At 42.8% G+C, this 21,469-nt stretch overlaps 1 protein-coding gene across 1 annotated transcript; it reads left to right on the forward strand.

The window, feature by feature from the left end:
* The first annotated feature begins 5,359 nt into the window (after positions 1 to 5,359).
* On the forward strand, positions 5,360 to 20,481 carry LOC134614265 (toll-like receptor 1). The gene is made up of 2 exons (XM_063457871.1): positions 5,360 to 5,576; positions 17,879 to 20,481. The coding sequence occupies exon 2, from the start codon at positions 17,961 to 17,963 to the stop codon at positions 20,355 to 20,357; it is 2,397 nt and encodes a 798-aa protein (XP_063313941.1). The 5' UTR covers positions 5,360 to 5,576; positions 17,879 to 17,960; the 3' UTR covers positions 20,358 to 20,481.
* Positions 20,482 to 21,469: the final 988 nt, after the last annotated feature.

Consider the following 21,469-nt stretch of genomic DNA (forward strand, 5'->3'; position numbering starts at 1 on the left):
CCCCCCGCCAGTTCTAGCTGCACCAGCCAGATTGCATAGGAACAGAATGGTCAGACATTGCTCCCTTTAGATGCCAATTAAACCAGCATGTTAGCATCACTGAGGAGGTTCGCCCTGCTTGGAGAAGTGTCCTCAAGCAGGGCAAATCAGTGATGGTTGTGGAGGAGGGTGAGCATGGGGTTTGAATGTTGCATTCTTAATAATACATAATATAATAAAACACAAAACAACTTCTTCCTTTAATCTGTTTGTTTTTGTTTTTCTTCAATTGAAACGCCGTGGAGAATGGCCATGAACCTTTATAAACCATTTCCAGGCTCCGCACCTTAAAGCCAGGAGCCATAAATATATATTTAAACCAAATAAACCAAATCTACCCTCCTATGATTACCAGGAGGGTGACATATCCCATAAATGAAAAGGAGGAGGGTGGGTTGCAGCTCAAATAATTACAAGCAGCCAACCTTTAATTTTATTAAGACACATAGGCTCTTATTATGCTGCACTCTTTCGTTATTTGCATCAGCAGCAAAGAAAACTTTAACAATGAAATCAACACAGGAAACCGTCAGTAACATATATCTTCCATGGCAACCAACAGCCAATCACGTTTCACTATAAAGCATAATAGGCGGTATTCCCTGAACTATTTCCTCTTTCTTTGCTGCTCCCTCAGTTAAGTACACCAATCCCATAGCTCCTGAACTGTGGGATTGTTAGCTTATATATTTATACTTATATATTGATATTTATATATATATATATATATATATATATATATATATATATACTTATAGCTACTCTATATATTTATAATGTTGTATTTTAGTTGGTTATAATACTTTTGTCTTTGTTTTAATTTTCGTTTGATTGCATTTATGTTATAATTATTTTTTGTGTAAATAAATTTCAATGGTACTTTCCCCTCCCGATTCCCTTTAGTCCATTTTCTGGGGCACCGGGAGGATTTTTTCCTTGTCTCCGGTTTTATGCTTTCAGTTTTCTAACCTTCAGCTATTTTACTGTCTTCACTGTGTTTTTTCGCACCCTTTTCCTTTTGTTTTAACGTTTTTCTCATGTGTTCAGACATATGTACCATTCGGTAATTTTTCCGTTTGTTGGTTTTATATACCTTTCTGTTTCCCTGTGAGCCACGTTCGGTACTTTTCACCATTCATGTGCATTGCATGAACAGCTCATTTGTGCGAGGCTGCGCAGGTACGCAGTTCATTTCTTTCTGACGTTAGTTCACTTCACAGGAGTCTGATAGACTTTTCATATGAAAGAACGGTCGTTTCGTGGAATTTCACCATTCGGCGAATTTTCATGCACTTTTTCCGATAGTCTTGCCCCTTCCTGTTTCACCTTGTTGGGGTTTAGTAGTTTTGGAGAAGGGGCGGCTCTTTAACTCTCTCTGCGCTTATTTCAGATTGTAAGTTGGACTTTGTTTATTTTTCAGCATTTTCTCCACTCCCTGGGTTACTCAGTAAAGTTAGGTTACTTTACTACTTAAAGTTTTGCCAAAAAATTATTTAGTGATGCAGTCTGACAGGGATTTAACTTTGTCCTCTGTGTCTCAGGCGACCCCTCAGGTTTCCTGCGGTAACCCGGGGGAAGGGACTCTGTCCCCTGATTTCTCCGCATCTGCGGACATACAGGCGCTCTTTGATGCCTCAGCCTCTAGGTCCATTACGCAGGCTATGGTATCTTCTATGGGCGCTTTGTCGACTTCTCTGTTGCTACTATTACCCAGGCCCTCTTACAAGCCCAACAGTCTGCACCAGCAGGCGGGTATGTCAATTGCATCTACTCTGACACCGGTCTCTCAAGGACGTAAGGCTCTGGCCAAGACCAAACATTCCTCCAAAACTGTATTGACTGACAGTCTGACTACTGTCACAGATGGTGTAACCACCACTGCGCAAAAGAGCCACTAGCCGTGCAAAGAACCCAGCTTGATTCGTCTGAGTCAGAGCTCAGCGACATTGATGAGTAAATGGACGAGTCCGATAAGGACGTCTCAGATGGTCAGTCCGAATCAGACTCCGACGGTGCGATTGGAGGGGCACCCGCCTCCTTCCTCAGCACTTTCCCCGCTACGATGTCAGGAGGCCAGGTAAGTCTGTTGAGGTCTGGTGCGACTCTAGGATCCTGGATCCTCGGGGTTTACCCCTTTTTTTTTTTTTTTTAATTCTTTATTTTTTGTTGTGCATGATATGACAATAGGCTTACTCAGCCACGATAGCAGTCGTAAGCGGTAACAGGCATAACAAGTCAAACATGGCCTATGCATATACGGCACAGTTTTTTACATTTTGTGGAGAGAAACACAGACAGTAGGTAAATATAGCATTGAACATGTGAGCTTTCTTGTCTGGCCTGCCCATTTTTAAATTCTTTATTTTGCAGCTTGACAGAGTCAGTGAACTTATACTTAGTAACGTGACATGTGCAGAAGTCACTGTCTGTGTTAATCAAAATGATAATTTAGTACAATAAGAAGTAATTTTAACGGTTTTATAACAATGCATATTCTATATATGCGAACACAATCTGGCTAGTTGTCCAGGTGTCTGTAAATATTTATACATTGGCGGCCCTGCCGGGACAACTGGTGTACATCCATATATTCAGGCATAGCTCTTCAGATTCGTAGCGTAGTACACAGCGTAAGGGTGGAGCATTTTCCCTTGTTTAGGGGCGCCCTCATACAGCTCTTATACTGTACCCCAGGTAAGTCCTGTGCCAGATATCTAGGCAGTGTCAGCCAGTCCCGTGTCCTGGGCTGGGCTAGTAAACAGAGGAAGAAAAGAGGGAGAAAGAGAGAAAAAGAGGGAAAGCGTTTTAGGGGGTGGGACCTAGTTTAAGCAGCCGAGAGAGAGTGGTCAGCACTCACTAATCTTAGTAAGGGGGGGTTACCCCTTTTTGACGCAGACGAGCTCAGACATCCGCATTCAGCGGAATGGTGTCCTTCTGACCATGTGGCGAAATATATTGCTTCCAGAGTACGTAAGCCCTTGGATAAGGCTACTCGGAATAAACTCAACTACGGACAGAATGGCCCCATCCCACTGTCCCAGATGACGCGTGTAAAATGCCCATTGTTGACACCCAATTCCTAGGGAAAACTGGGTGGAAGCCTATAAAGGGTCTAGATTTTGCCTTAACTAATTGTCAAGACAAGGCCTTGGACATTTTGGGTCCTGCGGAAAAAATCTTCGATGCGGTCGAAGACGACCGGGATCTATATAGGGATTTCATCTGTGGTTGGATCCAAATAATCATTTGCTTAGTGGGCAATGCAAACTCAGCGCTGGCTACCGAGCGCTGCAAGTCCATCTTGCTGAAAATCGAGCCAAAGCTGGTCAATCTAGCTATTAATGAGCCAGGTGTCCAGGCTAAAGGGCTGTTATTTGGTGACTCTTTTGTGACAGAGTTGGGGTCTTTGTGCACACCTTCACAGCTTTAGATAAAGCTCAAAGCAACATGCGCAAAATCTTTCACCAAAAGATTTTTACCGGGGCCGGAAGAGGAAGGAGCCGTCTGTCCGGCCGTATTCAGAGAGGTTCGTATTGGCAGAACCGAGGTTACTATTCGGGACAAGCTGGCTTTCAGAAGCAAAGGACCGCACCAGCATTCTTCCCACAAAGAGGTAGACCCTGGGTCGCTAGGGGCATCCGAGGAGCTCCTTCTGGACGACGACCTTATGGTAAGTTTCTACTTTCCCCTTTCTTCCCTTTGGGTTGTGGGGGGCAGACTGATACATTTTTCTCATGTGTGGTCACATCTGATGTCAGATGCTAGGGTCCTTCAAGCTTTAACAGGTTATTGTATAGATTTTGTGTCACACCCGATCCAAATCTCCCCTCCAACACAGATTGTTTTTTTCCCAACACGATACTCTCCTTGTATCCAAGGAAATTCACAAATTGATGCGCAAACAAGCCATCACAGAGATCCCAACCAATACACCTGGTTATGTCAGCAATCTCTTTCTGGTACCCAAAAAAGGTGGAGGGGTGAGACCAGTCATACATTTAAAACAATTGAACGGTTACATGTCCTATCACCACTTCAAAGTGGAAGGCATACACTGCCTTCGCGACTTACTACAACCAGCAGACTGGATGGCTAAATTACATTTACAAGACGCGTATCTCATAGTCCGTATAGCGGAATGACACCAAAATGTTCTCCAATTTACGTGGCAAGAAAGGAAATGGAGGTTCACACGCCTACCGTTCAGCCTGTCATCAGCCCCATGGTGTTTCACCAAGGTCACGAAACCCGTGGTTGCTCTGCTACGAAGTTGAGACGTTCGGCTAATCATCTATCTGGACGATATCCTCCTCCTAGCCCAGTCTGATGACCTTCTCCACACACACCTGACGTGGACTTTGGCGTTACTGCAAAACCTGGGTTTCCTTATCAATTGGGAAAAATCCATTTTGACACCGGCTCAACATTTCGAATTCCTGGGACTAGTGATCGATAAAACCTCACAGACATTACATCTTCCAGCATCAAAATTGCTAAATATCAACAAAAAAATCAGATGCACATTGGCCGTTCCCCAACTCTCCCTCAAACACTTGGCAAGAGTCATTGGACTCCTGGCAGCTTTCATCCAGGCCATATTCCCAGGCCCGCTCCACTACCAAACTCCTCAACAGTTACAAACCTCTTACCTCAGAGGTGGGGCATCCTACAAAGACATGGTGACATAAGACAAAGAGGCGAAAGACGAGCTTCACTGGTGGCTTCTCCACAAGCGTGGAATGGACGTGCTATCTTCGGAACTGTCACGTATTCATCCACTTATAGAAATGTGGTTAATGACATTTACTGTCCACACAGGAAAAGTTGTGCTGAGCAGCAACCTAATCCACAGAAGGGTTAATGCTGAGCAGCAATTATGCAAATTAAACCTGGTAACTGACTTTGGGGTCAAAGGCCAGTTACAGCCTATCAGAACTAAAGGAAGGGTATTTAGGCCCATTTCTCATCCTGCTCAGTGCCCTGTTGTGGTTTCCCTTGTGGTTGTCCGAGAGCGTGTTCCTGTTATTAGTTTTCTACCTGGAGGAGCAGGTGGAGCAGGGGTGGACCTTGCTAATGTGATTGCATTGGGGGGAGTGAATACCAAGGTAGTTGGCTAAAGGTCCCCTTTACATTTGGTTTAAAGAGATGGATTTTGACAGCTGAACAGGATTTAGTAGTTCTTGTGAGATTTCTATCACTATGGTAACCATAGTTGTTCACCGAATCTTCACTTCCTTTACCAAGTCAGCTGCAAGCAATGGGAGGGGTGTGACTTGTAACGAACAGATTTCATACAGACATTGGAGTAGAGCACAGAGTACAGCCAGCTCAGCAATGAACACAGAAAAGGCAGAATCAGAAAAATATACACATCAAAGTTTGAATTTCCCTTCTACAACTCATCTGACTAGCACATCACAGATCTGGTAAAAAGAAAAAAGTGAAGAAAAACAAAACTAACTTCAGTGAAAAAATGAGGAGTTTGGAATCCTTCTTTTTGGACAGAAACTGAGTTTTAGCGATGTGTCAAAACATTGGTAAGTATGGGTCGATATCTATTCCACCATTTTAATATTCAAGTAACTAATTTTCTTGTGTGTGAGAAGAGAGATTAATTATAATAGGGAAGTTGCTTTACTCTTTGGTGTATAGAGTCTCTTTAAAGGGATACCATAAGCATCAAAATAACTTTAGTTTAACCCCTTAAGGACGGAGGGAATTGTCCAAGTTTGGAACCCAAACAAGACCTAGAATTTGAGCAATGTGTTTGTTCTACCGTAATTTAAGGGTTTCTCTTTACGTGCCCCTATACATTTTATATATTGATTTTGAAAGGACAGTACTTTCTTTTAATATCCTATCTGTATCCCTAACACAATATTACGTGTGAATAAAATATTTAAAATGAGGGGGGGGGGGAATAATATCTTTGCCTATTATAATTTTTACAGATCCATTGCGACTATTGTATTTTTTGGAATATAGAACGCACCGGGGTATAAGATGCGCTCATATACTTATTTAATGTGTTTTGGGGATCCACTGTGTGTATACTGGATATAGTTTGTGTATAGTGGATATGGTGTTTGTAAGGAATGCAGTGTCTGTGTGCTTAATGCTTGAAGCATGTGTATGGGATGCAGTGTGTATGGGATGCAGTGTGTGTGTGTGTGTGTGTGTAAGGGAGGAAGTGTCTGTTTTAAGTGCATGCATGTAGTGTGTGTAGATGATGTAGTGTGTGTGTGTTTTAATTTGTGGGGTGGGATAATGGCTGAGCTGAAAACAGCAGCAGCTTTATATGTTTTCATTTTTTTTATTGCTGTGATAACCTGCGGTAACGCTCTGACAGGCCAGGCTCGCAAGAGGGAGCAGACCAGCCGGAAATACAGACAGAGTGTCTGTTGGGCTCCCTCTATTGATACCTAAAATGGGACGGGGAGGGAGATTTTCTATATATATCTGTAATCTCAGTTTATGGAGGGACTGTTTGAAAACACAATAAATATGACAAAATGGCCTGACCTGAAGATAGAGATTTCAAAGGATAATGAATTTAGAAATTGTAGCAAAAGTAGTACTCTGAACACCATAACTACTACAGTGTGCTGTAGTAATTATAGAGACAGGGGTGCCCTGGCTGCCCCCATCCTGATGTACTTAGTCAAACTGTTTAGAAAACTTGGGTTTTATCAAGCATTATGCAGAGCTAAAACTTTTAAAAACAGGAAAACTACGTGGAGTGCATAGGCGTTTTCTTCAAAGTATTGTACCTGGCCCCGGGTCTCGAATAACCCTACCTGAGTTGGTCTACTGAAGAGCGTGCATATCCATTTTGGATTTGATAAGCAATTCTCTATACTGTGAGTATCATCACAGGAGTAGAAAACAAATATTGGACTTTACACCAGAACTCGTTTTCGTTGAAAACCAAATTTAAAGGATATAGCTTGAGGAACCAAGAACTCGATTTCCCATTATCCATAAACATAAGAGTGTTATTTATTGATTTCTTCAAACGCTGAGCAGATTTATAAAAGTTTGACAGTATTCTAAGGAAGCGGTTTTGATCGGCAACAGGACTTATCAGTTGTCTATACTTTCAAAGTTGGTAAAATTAGTACCCATAGGCGTTGGTTAATACTATGGGGCGCAAGCACAGGAAAAACCTGAAGTCAGAGATTACTAACCTGCCTGATATCAGGCTCTCTTTTGAGAGACCCACGCCCCCGTTCCAACCTAAGAAGGCACCCGAGCCCCGATGCAGCCCGGAAATCTCAGAGGACTCTGAGACAGAGAGGGAAACCCCTGCCTCACCAGACCCGGGCGGAGTATCTTCGGTTTCGGAGCCAGAGGATGACTCTTTCCCCTCCACAAAGGGAGATATTAAGAGACTACTTACTGCCATGCAGAAGATCTAGAAGGCTGATATACAGCAGACTCAAGCCGAAGTAAGTGACATCCGCAAGAGGGAACAGGCGGTGGAAGAGAGGGAGGCCTCAAGGGACCAGCAACACAGGCAAACTAAAAGCCAGCTGGAGGGACTCACGAACCAGGTCCACTTGTTACAGCAGACAGTGCTTACCCTGGAATCCAGACACCGTCGCCACAATGTCCGCATGATAGGGGTGCCAGAGAGAGTAGAAGATGACGCCCTGCTCCCAGTCGTGCGGAAGATTATAGCCTCTTTGGGCTTTACAGACAGCCCTGATGCCCCCCAAATAAAGGCAACCTTCCCGGTACGGAAGTCAGCGACAGCCCCAGAAATAGCACCTAGGGATATCATTGCCGTAACTAGAGACATAACCGTCCGTAGCGCAATAATGAACTGCTCTAGAGAGATAGGCACTGTGACTTTTGAAGGGCACTCAATTTCGCTTTACAGCGACTTACCATTCCAAGTTCTCGCCGAAAATAGGAAACTGGCTCCGGTGGCTAAACAATTACGTGAGAGCTCTACCTTGCTATAACGCGCTCCTTGTTTGCATATACATACCCATAACAAGAATATTATTTATCTTGCTTATACCAACCCCAGTTGAACGATACATTGTATGCCTTGTGTACAAAACCAATAAAATATAAATTGAAAAAAAAAATTTAACAAATAGCTGAATGTATCCTTCTTGTTTTTGTACTGATATTTTATGTAAATATTACATACTCACAAACAGGTACTGACAGATTTATTTCTTTGTGGTAGGAGTCTACCACAAATACTATTTCTCAAAATTTACCAATTTGAAAGATTCAAGATTCTGTTGTAGATTTGCACTCAGGACGTGTATTCTAATTCAGTTCCTCAATTCATGTCAAGCAGAATTATAAAGGGAAGAACGCAGGGGGTCTAAGTTTGCTGTATGTTCTCATGATTACGTTTAAGACTGAATTAGTTCTAAAAGATTGCTAAATCTAACAATGCAAGATAAACTCATCTCCAGATTAGCAGACCTCATTATCCTATAGTTATACCGATGACTCTTTTGAAATTGGGATAAATGGGATTGTGACAGAGGCACACAGAAGTTAGAGAGGGGAATTTTTCGAGGGTGCAGAATTAACAGGCTGACCTGCCAGACAATCAAACAGGGTAGTTCATGCCAGGGCTGCCATCAGAAATTTTGGGGCCCCTGACAAAGCACAAGGTCTGGGCCCCCCCTCCCCCGCCCCCTCCCTCCCGGGCCCGCCCACGCCCTACCTAGTCTGCTGACAATGATGCGGGACTGAATGTGGTGTGTATAGTGGAAGTGAATTAGAATATGTGTAATGGATGTAGTGTTTGTGTGTATTAGATACTGTTTGTGCAGTGAATGCAGAGTGTGTGTTTGTGTAGCGGATGCAGTGTGTATAGTGAACGCAGAGTGTGTTTGAGTAGTGGATGTAGTGTGTGTACAGTGATGTAGTGTGTGTTTGTGTAGTGGATGTAGTGTTTGTATGTACTAGATGAAATGTGTTTAGTGGATGCAGTGTCTGTAGTGGATGTAGTGTGTGTATTAGACGCAGTGTCTGTGTATAGTGAATGCAGTGTGTTTCAATTTGTGGTGGATGTAGTGTGTGTACTGTGAATACAGGATGTTTGTGTAGTGGATGCTGTGTGTACAGTTAATGCAGAGTGTGTGTCAGTATAGTGAATCCAGAGTGTGTGCATAGTTTAGTGAATGCAGAGTGTGTGTTAGTGTGTAATGAATGCAGAGTGTGTGTTAGTGTGTAGTGAATGCAGTGTGTCAGTGTAATGAATGTAGTGTGTGTGTTAGTGCAGTGAATGCAGAGTGTGTGTAAATGTGTAGTGAATGCAGAGTGTGTGTTAATGTGTAGTGAATGCAGAGTGTGTGTTAATGTGTAGTGAATGCAGAGTGTGTGTTAATGTGTAGGGAATGCAGAGTGTGTGTTAATGTGTAGGGAATGCAGAGTGTGTGTTAATGTGTAGTGAATGCAGAGGGTGTGTTAGTGTGTAGCGGATGCAGAGTGTGTGTTAGTGTAGTGAATGCAGAGTGTTAATGTGTAGTGAATGCAGAGAGTGTTTGAGTAGTGGATGTAGTGTGTGTACAGTGATGTAGTGTGTGTTTGTGTAGTGAATGTAGTGTTTGTATGTACTAGATGAAATGTGTTTAGTGGATGTAGTGGATGTAGTGTGTGTATTAGACACAGTGTCTGTGTATAGTGAATGCAGAGTGTTTCAATTTGTGGTGGATGTAGTGTGTGTACTGTGAATACAGGATGTTTGTGTAGTGGATGCTGTGTGCACAGTTGATGCAGAGTGTATGTTAGTGTAGTGAATGCAGAGTGTGTGCATAGTTTAGTGAATGCAGAGTGTGTGTTAGTGTGTAATAAATGCAGAGTGTGTGTTAGGGTGTAGTGAATGCAGAGTGTGTCATTGTAATGAATGTAGTGTGTGTGTAAATTTGTAGTGAATGCAGAGAGTGTGTTAATGTGTAGTGAATGCAGAGAGTGTGTTAATGTGTCGTGAATGCAGAGAGTGTGTTAATGTGTAGTGAATGCAGAGAGTGTGTTAGTGTAGTGAATGCAGAAAGTGTGTTAGTGTGTAGCGGATGCAGAGTGTGTGTTAGTGTAGTGAATGCAGAGTGTTAATGTGTAGTGAATGCAGAGTGTGTTAATGTGTAGCGAATGCAGAGTGTGTGTCAGTATAGTGGATGCAGTGAGTGTGTTAGTGTGTAGTGTATGCAGAGTGCATGTTGTATTAGTGAATGCAGTGTGTGTATTGTATTAGTGTATGCAGTGTGTTTGTTGTGTTAGTGTATGCAGTGTGTTTGTTGTGTTAGTGTATGCAGTATGTATGTTGTGTTAGTGTATGCAGTATGTATGTTGTGTTAGTGTATGCAGTATGTATGTTGTGTTAGTGTATGCAGTGTGTGTGTTAGTGTATGCAGTGTGTGTTGTAGTGTATGCAGTGTGTGTTGTATTAGTGTATGCAGTGTGTGTTGTGTCAGTGTATGCAGAGTGTGTTGTGTCAGTGTATGCAGAGTGTGTTGTGTCAGTGTATGCAGAGTGTGTTGTGTCAGTGTATGCAGAGTGTGTTGTGTTGGTGTATGCAGAGTGTGTTGGTGTATGCAGAGTGTGTTGGTGTATGCAGAGTGTGTTGGTGTATGCAGAGTGTGTTGTGTTGGTGTATGCAGAGTGTGTTGTGTTGGTGTATGCATAGTGTTTTGTGTCAGTGTATGCATAGTGTTTTGTGTCAGTGTATGCAGAGTGTGTGTTGTGTTAGTGTATGCAGAATGTGTTGTGTCAGTGTATGCAGAGTGTGTGTGTTGTGTTAGTGTATGTGTGTGTGTTGTGTCAGTGTATGCAGTGTGTGTGCTGTGTCAGTGTATGTAGTGTGTGTGTTGTGTCAGTGTATGCAGTGTGTGTTGTGTCAGTGTATGCAATGTGTGTGTGAGTGTGTGTTGTGTCAGTGTATGCAATGTGTGTGTGTTGTGTCAGTGTATGTAGTGTGTGTGTGTGTGTGTTGTGTCAGTGTATGCAGTGTGTGTGTGTGTGTGTTGTGTCAGTGTATGCAGTGTGTGTGTGTGTGTTGTGTCAGTGTATGCAGTGTGTGTGTGTTGTGTCAGTGTATGCAGTGTGTGTGTGTTGTGTCAGTGTATGCAGTGTGTGTGTTGTGTCAGTGTATGCAGTGTGTGTGTTGTGTCAGTGTATGTAGTGTGTGTGTTTGTGTTGTGTCAGTGTATGCAGTGTGTGTGTGTGTTGTGTCAGTGTATGCAGTGTGTGTGTGTGTGTTGTGTCAGTGTATGCAGTATGTGTGTGTTGTGTCAGTGTGTTGTGTCAGTGTATGCAGTGTGTGTTGTGTCAGTGTATGCAGTGTGTGTGTGTGTGTGTGTTGTGTCAGTGTATGCAGTGTGTGTGTGTGTGTGTTGTGTCAGTGTATGCAGTGTGTGTGTGTGTTGTGTCAGTGTATGCAGTGTGTGTGTGTGTTGTGTGTGTGTGTGTTGTGTGTGTGTGTGTTGTGTGTGTGTGTGTTGTGTGTGTGTGTGTGTGTGTGTGTAAATGTGCTGGGGTGTGGGGGAGGGGGGGGGCATTTTAACATAATAAAAAAAAATAAAAAAATTGTTTCTCCCCCCTCCCTGCTTACCTGTGTCTAGGGAGGGGGGAGATTCCATCCCTGGTGGTCCGGTGGCATGGTGGGGCCCCCCGGCTTCCCAGTTACCGCAGAGGGGGCCCAGGCAGCACACAGCCTCTTCTCTTCTCTCGCTCCAATAACTCTCGCGAGACCCGCGGAGCGTTGCCATGGCAACCGGGTCTCGCGAGAGTTATTAGCAGAAACGAGAAGAAGAGAAGCTGTGTGCTGCCTGGGCCCCCTCTGCGGTAACTGGGAAGCCGGGGGCCCGGGGCTGCACACATAGATAGCGATATTCGCTATCTATGTGTGCAGAGAGGGAAAGTGGGGCCCAGGACTGCCAGAGCAGTCCGGGCCCCCCAGGGCCGCCGGGCCCGTGACAACTGTCACGGTTGTCACCCCCTGATGGCGGCCCTGGTTCATGCACAGACATGAACACTTAAAGGAACATTATAGGCACCAACACAAATTAAGTGCATTTGTTGGGTTTTTGGCCTCCTCTTAATAATGTGTTTCTGTCCACTTTCAAATCTCTTTTGCTAAAAATTGTTTGCTGCTTTCTCCAGTGTAACTCATGACACCCCTATTCACAAAATGGCATTCTGGAAGGTACAGAGGGTGGCTCAGCAAATGAGAGCTCTATATGAGCTGAACTGGTAACTTGACTTAGTCCCACAGCCAATCACTGGCCATTTATGTACAGGTCTTGAATTTCAAAGCCATGCTAAAGTACAAGGGGGCAAATAATCACATATGGGTTATTAACTGTAGGGCAGAGCAATGTTAGCAGCTCATCTCGCACTAATCTCTCATTGACTGAACTGCGCACCTTTCTAACAGGAAGATGTTTTGTGAAAAGGGAAGGAGTGGTTAAGGGGACAAGGTTATTCTCCATCAGTTTTTTTCTTTTGAATTGATTTAAATGTGGGGTAGGTCTATACCCCAAAATTTAAAGGGATACTCTAAGCAGTAAAACAACTTTAGTTTAATGAACAGGTTTGGTGTATACATCCTCCCCCTGCAGGCTTAATGTTCAATTCACTGCCATTTAGGTGTTAAATCACTTTTGTGTCTGTTTATGCAGCCCTAGTCTCACCTCCCCCAGCTTTTTTTTTTTTTTTAATTCTTTATTTTTATTGTGCGTAAGTGAACAAGTCGTCCCGCACCGTCACAATAACGAATGCAAGAACAGGCATAAAACACAGTGAAACAGATTACATAGGGTATTGAACATCATGAGTTTTCGCTGGTTTCATTTCGCTTCTTCAGCACATTTTTATATTTAGGTGTACAGCTGCTTAGCTTGTATAGATTGACATTTATACTAGATATGTTTACAAAACGCAAAACAGAGAGCTTATTTCGCCTTGTAGACAGACGCTAGGGTCCTATTGATGCTTAAAACAAATATTAAAACATAGTTTAAACAAGATGGTAGCTAGTAAGCTGTTAAGTAGCATTTAGGAGGCATGCACATGTATACATATAGTGAGAGTAACTAAATCAAGCTGGGTACATGCTGGTTGGTCATAAGGGGTTCTTCAGTCGTTTATCAACAATAGCGTTAGGTTAGTGAGTGTGTTATATGTCGTCGCTTTAGCCTCAGACCCTAGGATTAGTCGCGCTTTATCATGCTCGAGTGTGGCATAAGTACTCCGAGCATTAACAGGCTGTCTAACCAGTCATGTGTCAAGCATTGTGTCTGTCGCTAGTTAAGTCACATTGGTACGAGAGATTAAGTGAGTTTATGTAAATCCTGCGTTTGTCGGGTTAATCTACCATACTTTAGGTATCCAGTAAATAACAGTTATCTAAAGAAACAAAAACACATATATAAAAAAAAAAAAAAAAAACACATCAGAAAAAAAAATGACTGGTTAGGTTAACAAGCTGTGTGCCCGTGTGTACAGTGTGGACCATAGGTGAGTATGTTGATGGAGGATATCTCCAGGCATCGGATCTCATGTGGTGGTGGTACATAGTTCCAGTGGAAAAGATGGAGGCAAGATAGTGTCAGATTTAAAAAGTCCTGCTTTAGATGAATAAGAGGTGTCCCCTGCAGCTGCTGATCTTTGGTGTCAGGGAGCATGGTCTGTGGCTGGTTGCTGAGTGCTTGTCAAGCCCTCTGCTATGCCCCTTCCGCCTGTGAGCTTTTCTCCGACAACAGGGGTGTGGATGATCGATTTTAGCTTCTCCACTTGTCAGGTAAGCCCCTTAGTGCAGCGGTGGTTGTGGGGCACAGAAGTCCCTGTGGGGCGATTCGGTTCTCTGTAATGAGGGTATACAGGGATCTTGTGGGGGCTGTCTGAGGGTCCTGTCTCAGTGAGGGTGGGAGGCTTCCCAGGGTTCAAGGGAGTTTGCAGTTGGATGGTTGCTGTATGGGTCTGTACCTGCGATGTATGCATTCCGCTCTATATACTGCTGCAGTGGTTAAGCAGCTCAGCGCCATCCCGCATGGCCTCCGCCATTTTGGAGTCACTGCCTGGAGCGTGGGTCCTAGCGGTCCTGCTGCTTCGCCTGAAGTACTTGTAGGCGATCAGGTCTCGAGGGCGTAGACCGGGATCACCCCCCCGGTCCAGAGGGGGGGGAACGGGACCGGTATCCCAGCGGGCCCGACTTTGAGCCCCGAACAGCAAGCGGCAAGGCAGCGGCCGTCCGCCCCGACCGCCTCCGGAGAAGGCCTGTAGAACGTCGGGTAGGATTCCTCCTCCAGGGGACTGTAGCCTGTTGGGCCAGCCTCACCCTGGATCCTAGGGCTCTCTGCCCAGCGAGGGCCACCGGTGCCGGTAGGTTTTGTGCCCAAATTAGTGGTTGTAAATCTGCGTTTAAGCTTATGCTGCAGGAGCTGGTCCTGCATGCGACCAGCCAGCTCGGCGGTCCGGCCCCGCCCCCCCTCCCCCGGCTTTGACTGGCACAATCTGCATGATAAAATGGCACCACAGTGCACTACCCAGATCAGGAGTGCCCATGGGAATGGAACAAGCTCTTACTCTGCTCTGTACACAGAGTCCTGAGTGCATCGCTGCGACCTGCAGGGGTTGTAGATAGGTAGAGGCTGCCGCTCTCTTTGCTCTTCTGCTCACTGTGTTTATAGCGGATCTCCCTCCCTCTTTGGACTTTGGGGAATATCCCGGTCTCCACGTAACGGCTGCCAGCAGTTTCTAATACCTCTTTGAGTGGCATTTGCCCAAGGTGAGTAAACAAGGTGGCATGCAGGGCCAGTTTCTGACCCACAAACCTCACTGTGACTTCCTGGACTCTCATGCAGAGACTGGGTATGATATTTCAGGACTTCTGGCTGAAGCTCCAGAGCCGTACGCAAGCTACCTTGTATAAGCAGTTGGAAGTATCCAGGGGAGGAGTGCTGCCAGGGTGGAGTAAGACCCCTCTGGGTGTTCATACCGCCTCTAGATCCTGTTGTCCCCCTTCCTGGGCCAAGAGCCCATCGAGACAACACCTCCAGGCATCTACCACGTAAGCAGAGGATTTCCCGCCGTAAACATCGCCTACTACCTTGACCCTCTGTTCACCCCTGCCAGGGAAAATACTTGATTCCCGTGGGCTCCCAAGTCCATGGACTATTGAGGCTGGCCCTCACACAGACCTGTGTCTGAAGAAAGGTCCTGATCTTCTGCGATCCAGAAGGGTTGGCCTTGGGTCTCCCAACTTAGATACTGCCTCTGCTTTACCCTCCAGCCGGTCCAAACTGCCTCCCAGCATTGGGCATCGGATGACAGCGACTCTTGTCTGCCATGAGCCGTCAGATACTTCCGATGTCCATGTTCCATAGATAGTTATTATTTTTGTTGTTTTTTTATCTTCCTTACTGTGGTGCAGCAGCATAATGATGTGTTTTGCTCCAGTGGTCTAACCCTTTAACGTGTAACCTAGCCTTTAACATGCTTTGCATAAAACATATGAAAATTTATTATTTAACTATATGTGTCTACGTGTCTAGCCAAACCTATTCGTTTATTGGTATGATATCAGTTCTCTATTTAGACACGTTAGTCTTGCTTGTATCTGCATTTTTATTTCTTAAAAACCTTTGTGCGGTGGTCTCTCATGCCATGATTATGTTTCCTTATGTTAACATTCACAATACTTGCTCTTGCTGTCGTGGCAGTGCAAGCATGTACGTTATCTTGTGCACAGAAAAATAAAGAATTTAATAATAAAAATTGTCAAATGGGAAAAAAAAGGGGAAGACTTCAAAATGGTTAGAGTAAACCTTTAAGTTAAAGCAAATGTGGGTATTATATAAGAAGTTGGGAGAGTGCAGTACCTCCTGGGCTCTGGGGTACGTGACATTTAGAAACAGGAACGCCAGCAATGTGATACTGTCCACTTCCTGAATAGATGTGCAGAATGGTACACATGCTAAATGTCACACCTATTATCAGAATAACTAGCACACACACACATATTTTAGTTCTTTCTGTGATACAGAAAGACAGACAATAAAAGGGACGGTGAGACATGTATGAGGAAGTAAAAATACAGAAAAAGATTATCAGAGTTATTTACTAAAGTGAGGATTCAAGTGAATTTTACATTTAAAGGGAATCTCCAGTGCCAGGAAAACAATCAGTTTTCCTGGCACTGGAGGTTCCCTCTCCCTCCCACCCCCCCAATCCCCAGTTACTGAAGGGGTGAAAACACCTTCAGTCACTTACCTGAGGCAGCGACGATGTCCCTCGTCGCTGTCTCCTCTTCTGCGCCGCTCCTCCTACTGTCCCGTCGGCCGGTGGGCGAGACTGATCCCACCCACCGGCCGGGGAGACCTAATGCGCATGCGCGGCAATGCCGCGCATGCGCATTAGCGCTCCCCATAGGAAAGCATTGAAAAAGAATTTCAATGCTTTCCAATGGGAAAATGAGCGACGCTGGAGGTCCTCACACAGCGTGAGGACGTCCAGCGACGCTCTAGCATAGGAAATCTTTGCTATAATCAAAGAAGTTCCCTCTAGTGGCTGTCTTGTAGACAGCCACTAGAGGTGGAGTTAACCCTGCAAGGTAATTATTGCAGTTTATGAAAAACTGCAATAATTATACTTGCAGGGTTAGGAGTAGTGGGAGTTGGCACCCAGACCACTCCAATGGGCAGAAGTGGTCTGGGTGCCTGGAGTGTCCCTTTAAGGTAAAAGTAGCTAGGCCTTCAGTTTGGCTACTCTTGCTCTAAATGTGAAATTTACTTTGAATTCTCACGTTAGTAAAAAGCGATGTAAGTTTATTTTCTGATGGTTATTTGTATTTGGTCACAGATGAAAAACACTCATGACAGGTGCAGAGATTTGTAACCTGTTTACATGAAAAATAATGGAACGCCCTCTAGTGTGTCACATCTCTCTGCTGTGTCCTTTCTTGTCAAATGTCCGTCTTGCTTCCCCTCTAATTTATCCCAGGGTGGTTTTATGGCTCAGTTAACCTAAACTTACTTCCCTATTCACTTGTCACTGTCCCAAAACATTTTTGCCATCTCTCTCTTTCTATATGACTCTATTCTTGTCACCCTTTTGCCTTTTTCTTTACCATTTCTTTGACATCTTCCCCTCTGCATTTGTCTTGTACACTAACATTATCATAGTCTCCCCAGCCTATTCTAACATTTTCATTATCTCCTTTTTCTACTTCATACTTATCCTCTTCTTATTTTTATCCTTCCTTCTCTGGCCTCTTCTTTTTTTATCTTCCTTTCTCTGGCCTGTATATATCATAGTTTCTTTCCACCTCTCCAAACTTTTTTCGTTTTGTCTCTCACTAGTCTTTTTTTTAATTACATGTTTTATTATTATTCCCCTGCCAATTTTGGAGTCTCTTCTTTACACACCTTTGTCCTGTCCATTTATTCATCTTCTATTCTCTCTTCTCCATGTGGGTCCTTCACAGTCCTCCTCCATCTTCACCTTTGTCACCTATTCTCTTCTTACTAAACAACTTGCCATTTTTTTCTCCCTCATGTTTCTTACCCACTGCTTCTTCATCAATTCTGCTTCCCCTCCCCCTCGAAGGGCAGACCACAATGCTCCCTCGAGGTAGTGAGGGGGTGCAGGTCAGGGCAGCAAGATCAAAAGATCTCTCACACTGGAAGGACATTCAGGCCCAAACAGCTCCACTGCCTTTGCCACCTTATGGGTAATCCGGCTCTGAGTCTATGCAAAAATTGTGTTGTATTGATTCCTTTAAAAAAAAAAAAAAAGCTAATATAACAAACGTTTTATGCTTTACTGACTTTTTTTTTTTAACGTACTTTTTTTTTTTTTTTTTAAACAGGTCCGTGCTAACCCACAACATGCTGCATGTATAAAAACATGTCATCTTATTTTTTGACTGGTTTCCTGTTATAGCCAGGAGAATGAAATGGGCCGTGATCTCTGTGAATTTCTCCCTATTAATATATATGTTCATGCCAATAAATTCCAAAGATGAGTCTGTAGGAAAAAAAATTCCCAATCGGCTCACAAAAATCCTATCAGATGCCTCCCACCTGGACACTCTACTTGATTTATCCCAAAAAAACATTTGTTGCCTTCATGTTGATGATTTTAGATTATTTACAAAGCTAAGTATTTTGAATCTTAGCCATAATCAAATTGAAGAATTTGAGTTTGAAGTGTTCCAATTTAATACTGCTCTAGAACAGTTGGACTTGTCATACAATAAGTTGACGATAATGAGATGCACTTCTTTACATTTGATCAAAAACTTAAAAACATTAAATTTGTCCTATAATAACTTTGCAACTATGTATATTTGCAAGGAAATTTCCCTTCTGTCAAAGTTAGAATACCTTGGGTTAAGCGCTGCCCAGATACAGAAACTGGACTTCATTAATATAGCACACAGAGAGCTCCGATATGTTTTTTTAGGGATTGAAAACCTACAGGAATATGAAGTTGGAAGTCTCCAGTTGCTTAATACCAGTAAACTTCATATTACTTTACCAATATATTTGCAAAGTCCATTTCTTCTGCATGACGCATTGAATACTTCCACAACTTTGGAGATTTCTCAGATTACGTGTGACGCGTATTTTTGTGATTACCCCACATCAGCCTTATCCAAGATCAACAAACATTCGAAGGTATCAACTCTAATTCTGAGCAATATAACTATGCCATGGAATGGAATGAGTACTGTTCTCCAGGCAGTTTGGAGATCCTCAGTTCAACATTTGTACATTTATACATATACCCTTGTACATGAGTTTGTATACAAACAGAAAGACTTTTCCAATGGTTCCCTCAAATCTCTAGTAATAGATCACGTTATCCAGAAGGTATTTTTTTTCACACCTCCTCACCCATTAAATATATTTTCAGAAATGCTTGTTGAAAATTTCACCTTTTCCAATGCTGACATAACACACCTGTTCTGTCCACCTTGGCCAAGCATTTTTCGAACCCTAAATTTGTCAAAGAACAGAATCACACATGAGATTTTTAAAGAATGTGACAACTTAACTGCTCTGGAACTTCTAAATCTACAAAGTAACAGATTACAAAAAATATCAAAAGTTATTTCTATGACATCTACAATGAAATCTCTAAAACATCTAGACCTCAGTCAAAATATCATAGATTATGATCAAATTGAGAAATGCAATTGGACAGAAAGTCTTGTTTTTCTAAACTTGTCTGAAAACAGAATTACTACTGAGGTTTTTGCCTGTTTACCGATTAATGTTCAGATACTCGATCTTTCTATGAACCAGATTACAAGTGTCTCCAAAGGACTTGAACAACTAACATTTTTGAGGGAACTAAATCTGGCTTCAAACCACCTTAAAGATATCCCTGATTGCCACCTTATGAGTCGTAATCTTAGAGTTTTGAATGTTGATGACAATGGTATTTACTCTCCATCTGTTGCATTTTACCAAAGCTGCCAATATATCGAAATATTAAGTGCTGGACGCAATCCATTTCAATGTAATTGTGAGTTAAGGGAGTTTACGCATATTGAGAAGATGACACCAGGAAAACTTTCTGGATGGCCTGATTCCTACAGCTGTAAATATCCAGAAGACTTTAAAGGTGTTCTCCTGAAGGACTTCTATGTTTCTGAAATATCATGCAACATATACATATTATTAGGTATTGTGTTGGGTATCCTTTTGGTAGTGCTGGTTATTATCATCTTTTCTTGTAAGTATTTCGACTTACCTTGGTATATCCGTATGCTGTTTCTGTGGATTCGAACAAAGCACAGAGTGAAGAACATCAACAAGCAAGAACTTGGAAAAAGCAAACGGTTCCACGCCTTTATATCTTACAGCGAAGAAGATTCAGAATGGGTAAAAAATGTTTTAATACCTAACCTTGAAAAAAGTGATGGCTCTATAAAGCTTTGTCACCACGAAAAGCATTTCATTCCAGGCAAAACTATAGTTAAAAATATTATACTTTGTGTTGAACAAAGTTTCAAATCGATCTTTGTTTTGTCGCCCAATTTTATTCAAAGTAAATGGTGTCACTATGAACTACACTTTGCCCAACATGCACTATTCGGGAAGAATTTTTACAATTTGATTCTAATTCTGTTGAATCCTATACCACAGTATTTGATTCCCAATAAATACACGAGATTAAAAGCAATAATGAAACAGAGGACATACTTGGAGTGGCCAAAGGAAAGGGGCAAACATGCACTTTTTTGGGCTAATCTTAGGGAAGCTATTGGTGTAAATCTTACATCAGATGAAGAGGAAGATATTGACTGGGATTTCAAGGGGGCCGTTACACCTGTGTGATTATCCTCTCAACAGACATCATTGCCACATACACCACTTGGCACAAACTTTATTTTGTACTACAACCCTGCTGTATTATTTTTATTCACATCATTTCCTGTTCTTCTTTGGTTTACAATTTGTTTAACCCCTTAAGGACCAAACTTCTGGAATAAAAGGGAATCATGACGTGTCAGACATGTCATGTGTCCTTAAGGGGTTAAACCACATAATTTACATTGCTATACACCTACCAGTTTTTCTTTTATCACCTGTTTTATATTAAGTTAAGTACTATTATCTCACTGATTCACATACATCTTTTTCCTGTACATAGGTTTTGTTATTAACATAGTTGTACTTCTGGGACCCTTTCTGTTCACACAGAACCTGTGTGAAATATAGCAAGATAAAGGCACTGCAAACTGCCTTAAGCTGTTAATTTCCCAGATATGTTTATGAAGGATATTTTTATGAAGTTATTCTGCTAATATTTGTTTTCAATCAAAAAGTACTTGGTAGTGAAGGGGTTAAAGTGGTGTGAATTTAGAGCAGACCACCACTTGACACCATGAGAAGCACGTTGCAATGTGAAGCCCAGGTACATATTGTAAAAGTTCATTCAATGCCATGGTGATTGGTCACTCGTGTGTGGCAAAACATCACATGGTTTATCACATAATGCTAAAGTGCATGGTGATTTTATAAAAATAAAAAAATATTTTCCGATGCTCTTACTTGAGAAAAATTGTGATGGAATGGGAATGCAATATAGAACATTTTATAGAATGTCCCCCAAGATGGCTGGACATCTACCAAAAGAAAGGTTTATTGTGTTCCAAGTAGGATGTGTTAATCATGCAGGTAAGAACACAGTTCAGTAAATCTTTGTCATTAGATCTTAAAGGAACATGCCATGCACCATAACCACTATAGCAAGCTGTACTAGCTATGGTCCCATGAGTGCTCTGATGCCCCAACCCCCTTGTCAGAATTTAAAACGGTTTGACTTCTTAACTGGATTCTGCTGTCTGCTTCAGGTTTTGCTCAGTAGCTCTCCATTATTAGTAGTGTAGGCCAGGGAGCAGCCCCTTGCAGACCCCAGGCAAGAAATCAAGCTATTAAAAAAATGG

Source organism: Pelobates fuscus, chromosome 6 (assembly GCF_036172605.1).
Source record: "Pelobates fuscus isolate aPelFus1 chromosome 6, aPelFus1.pri, whole genome shotgun sequence".
Taxonomy (NCBI): domain Eukaryota; kingdom Metazoa; phylum Chordata; class Amphibia; order Anura; family Pelobatidae; genus Pelobates; species Pelobates fuscus.

Coding starts and splice junctions, on each gene's coding strand:
- LOC134614265 (XM_063457871.1), top strand. CDS start 17,961: ATGAAATGGGCCGTGATCTCTGTGAATTTCTCCCTATTAATATATATG.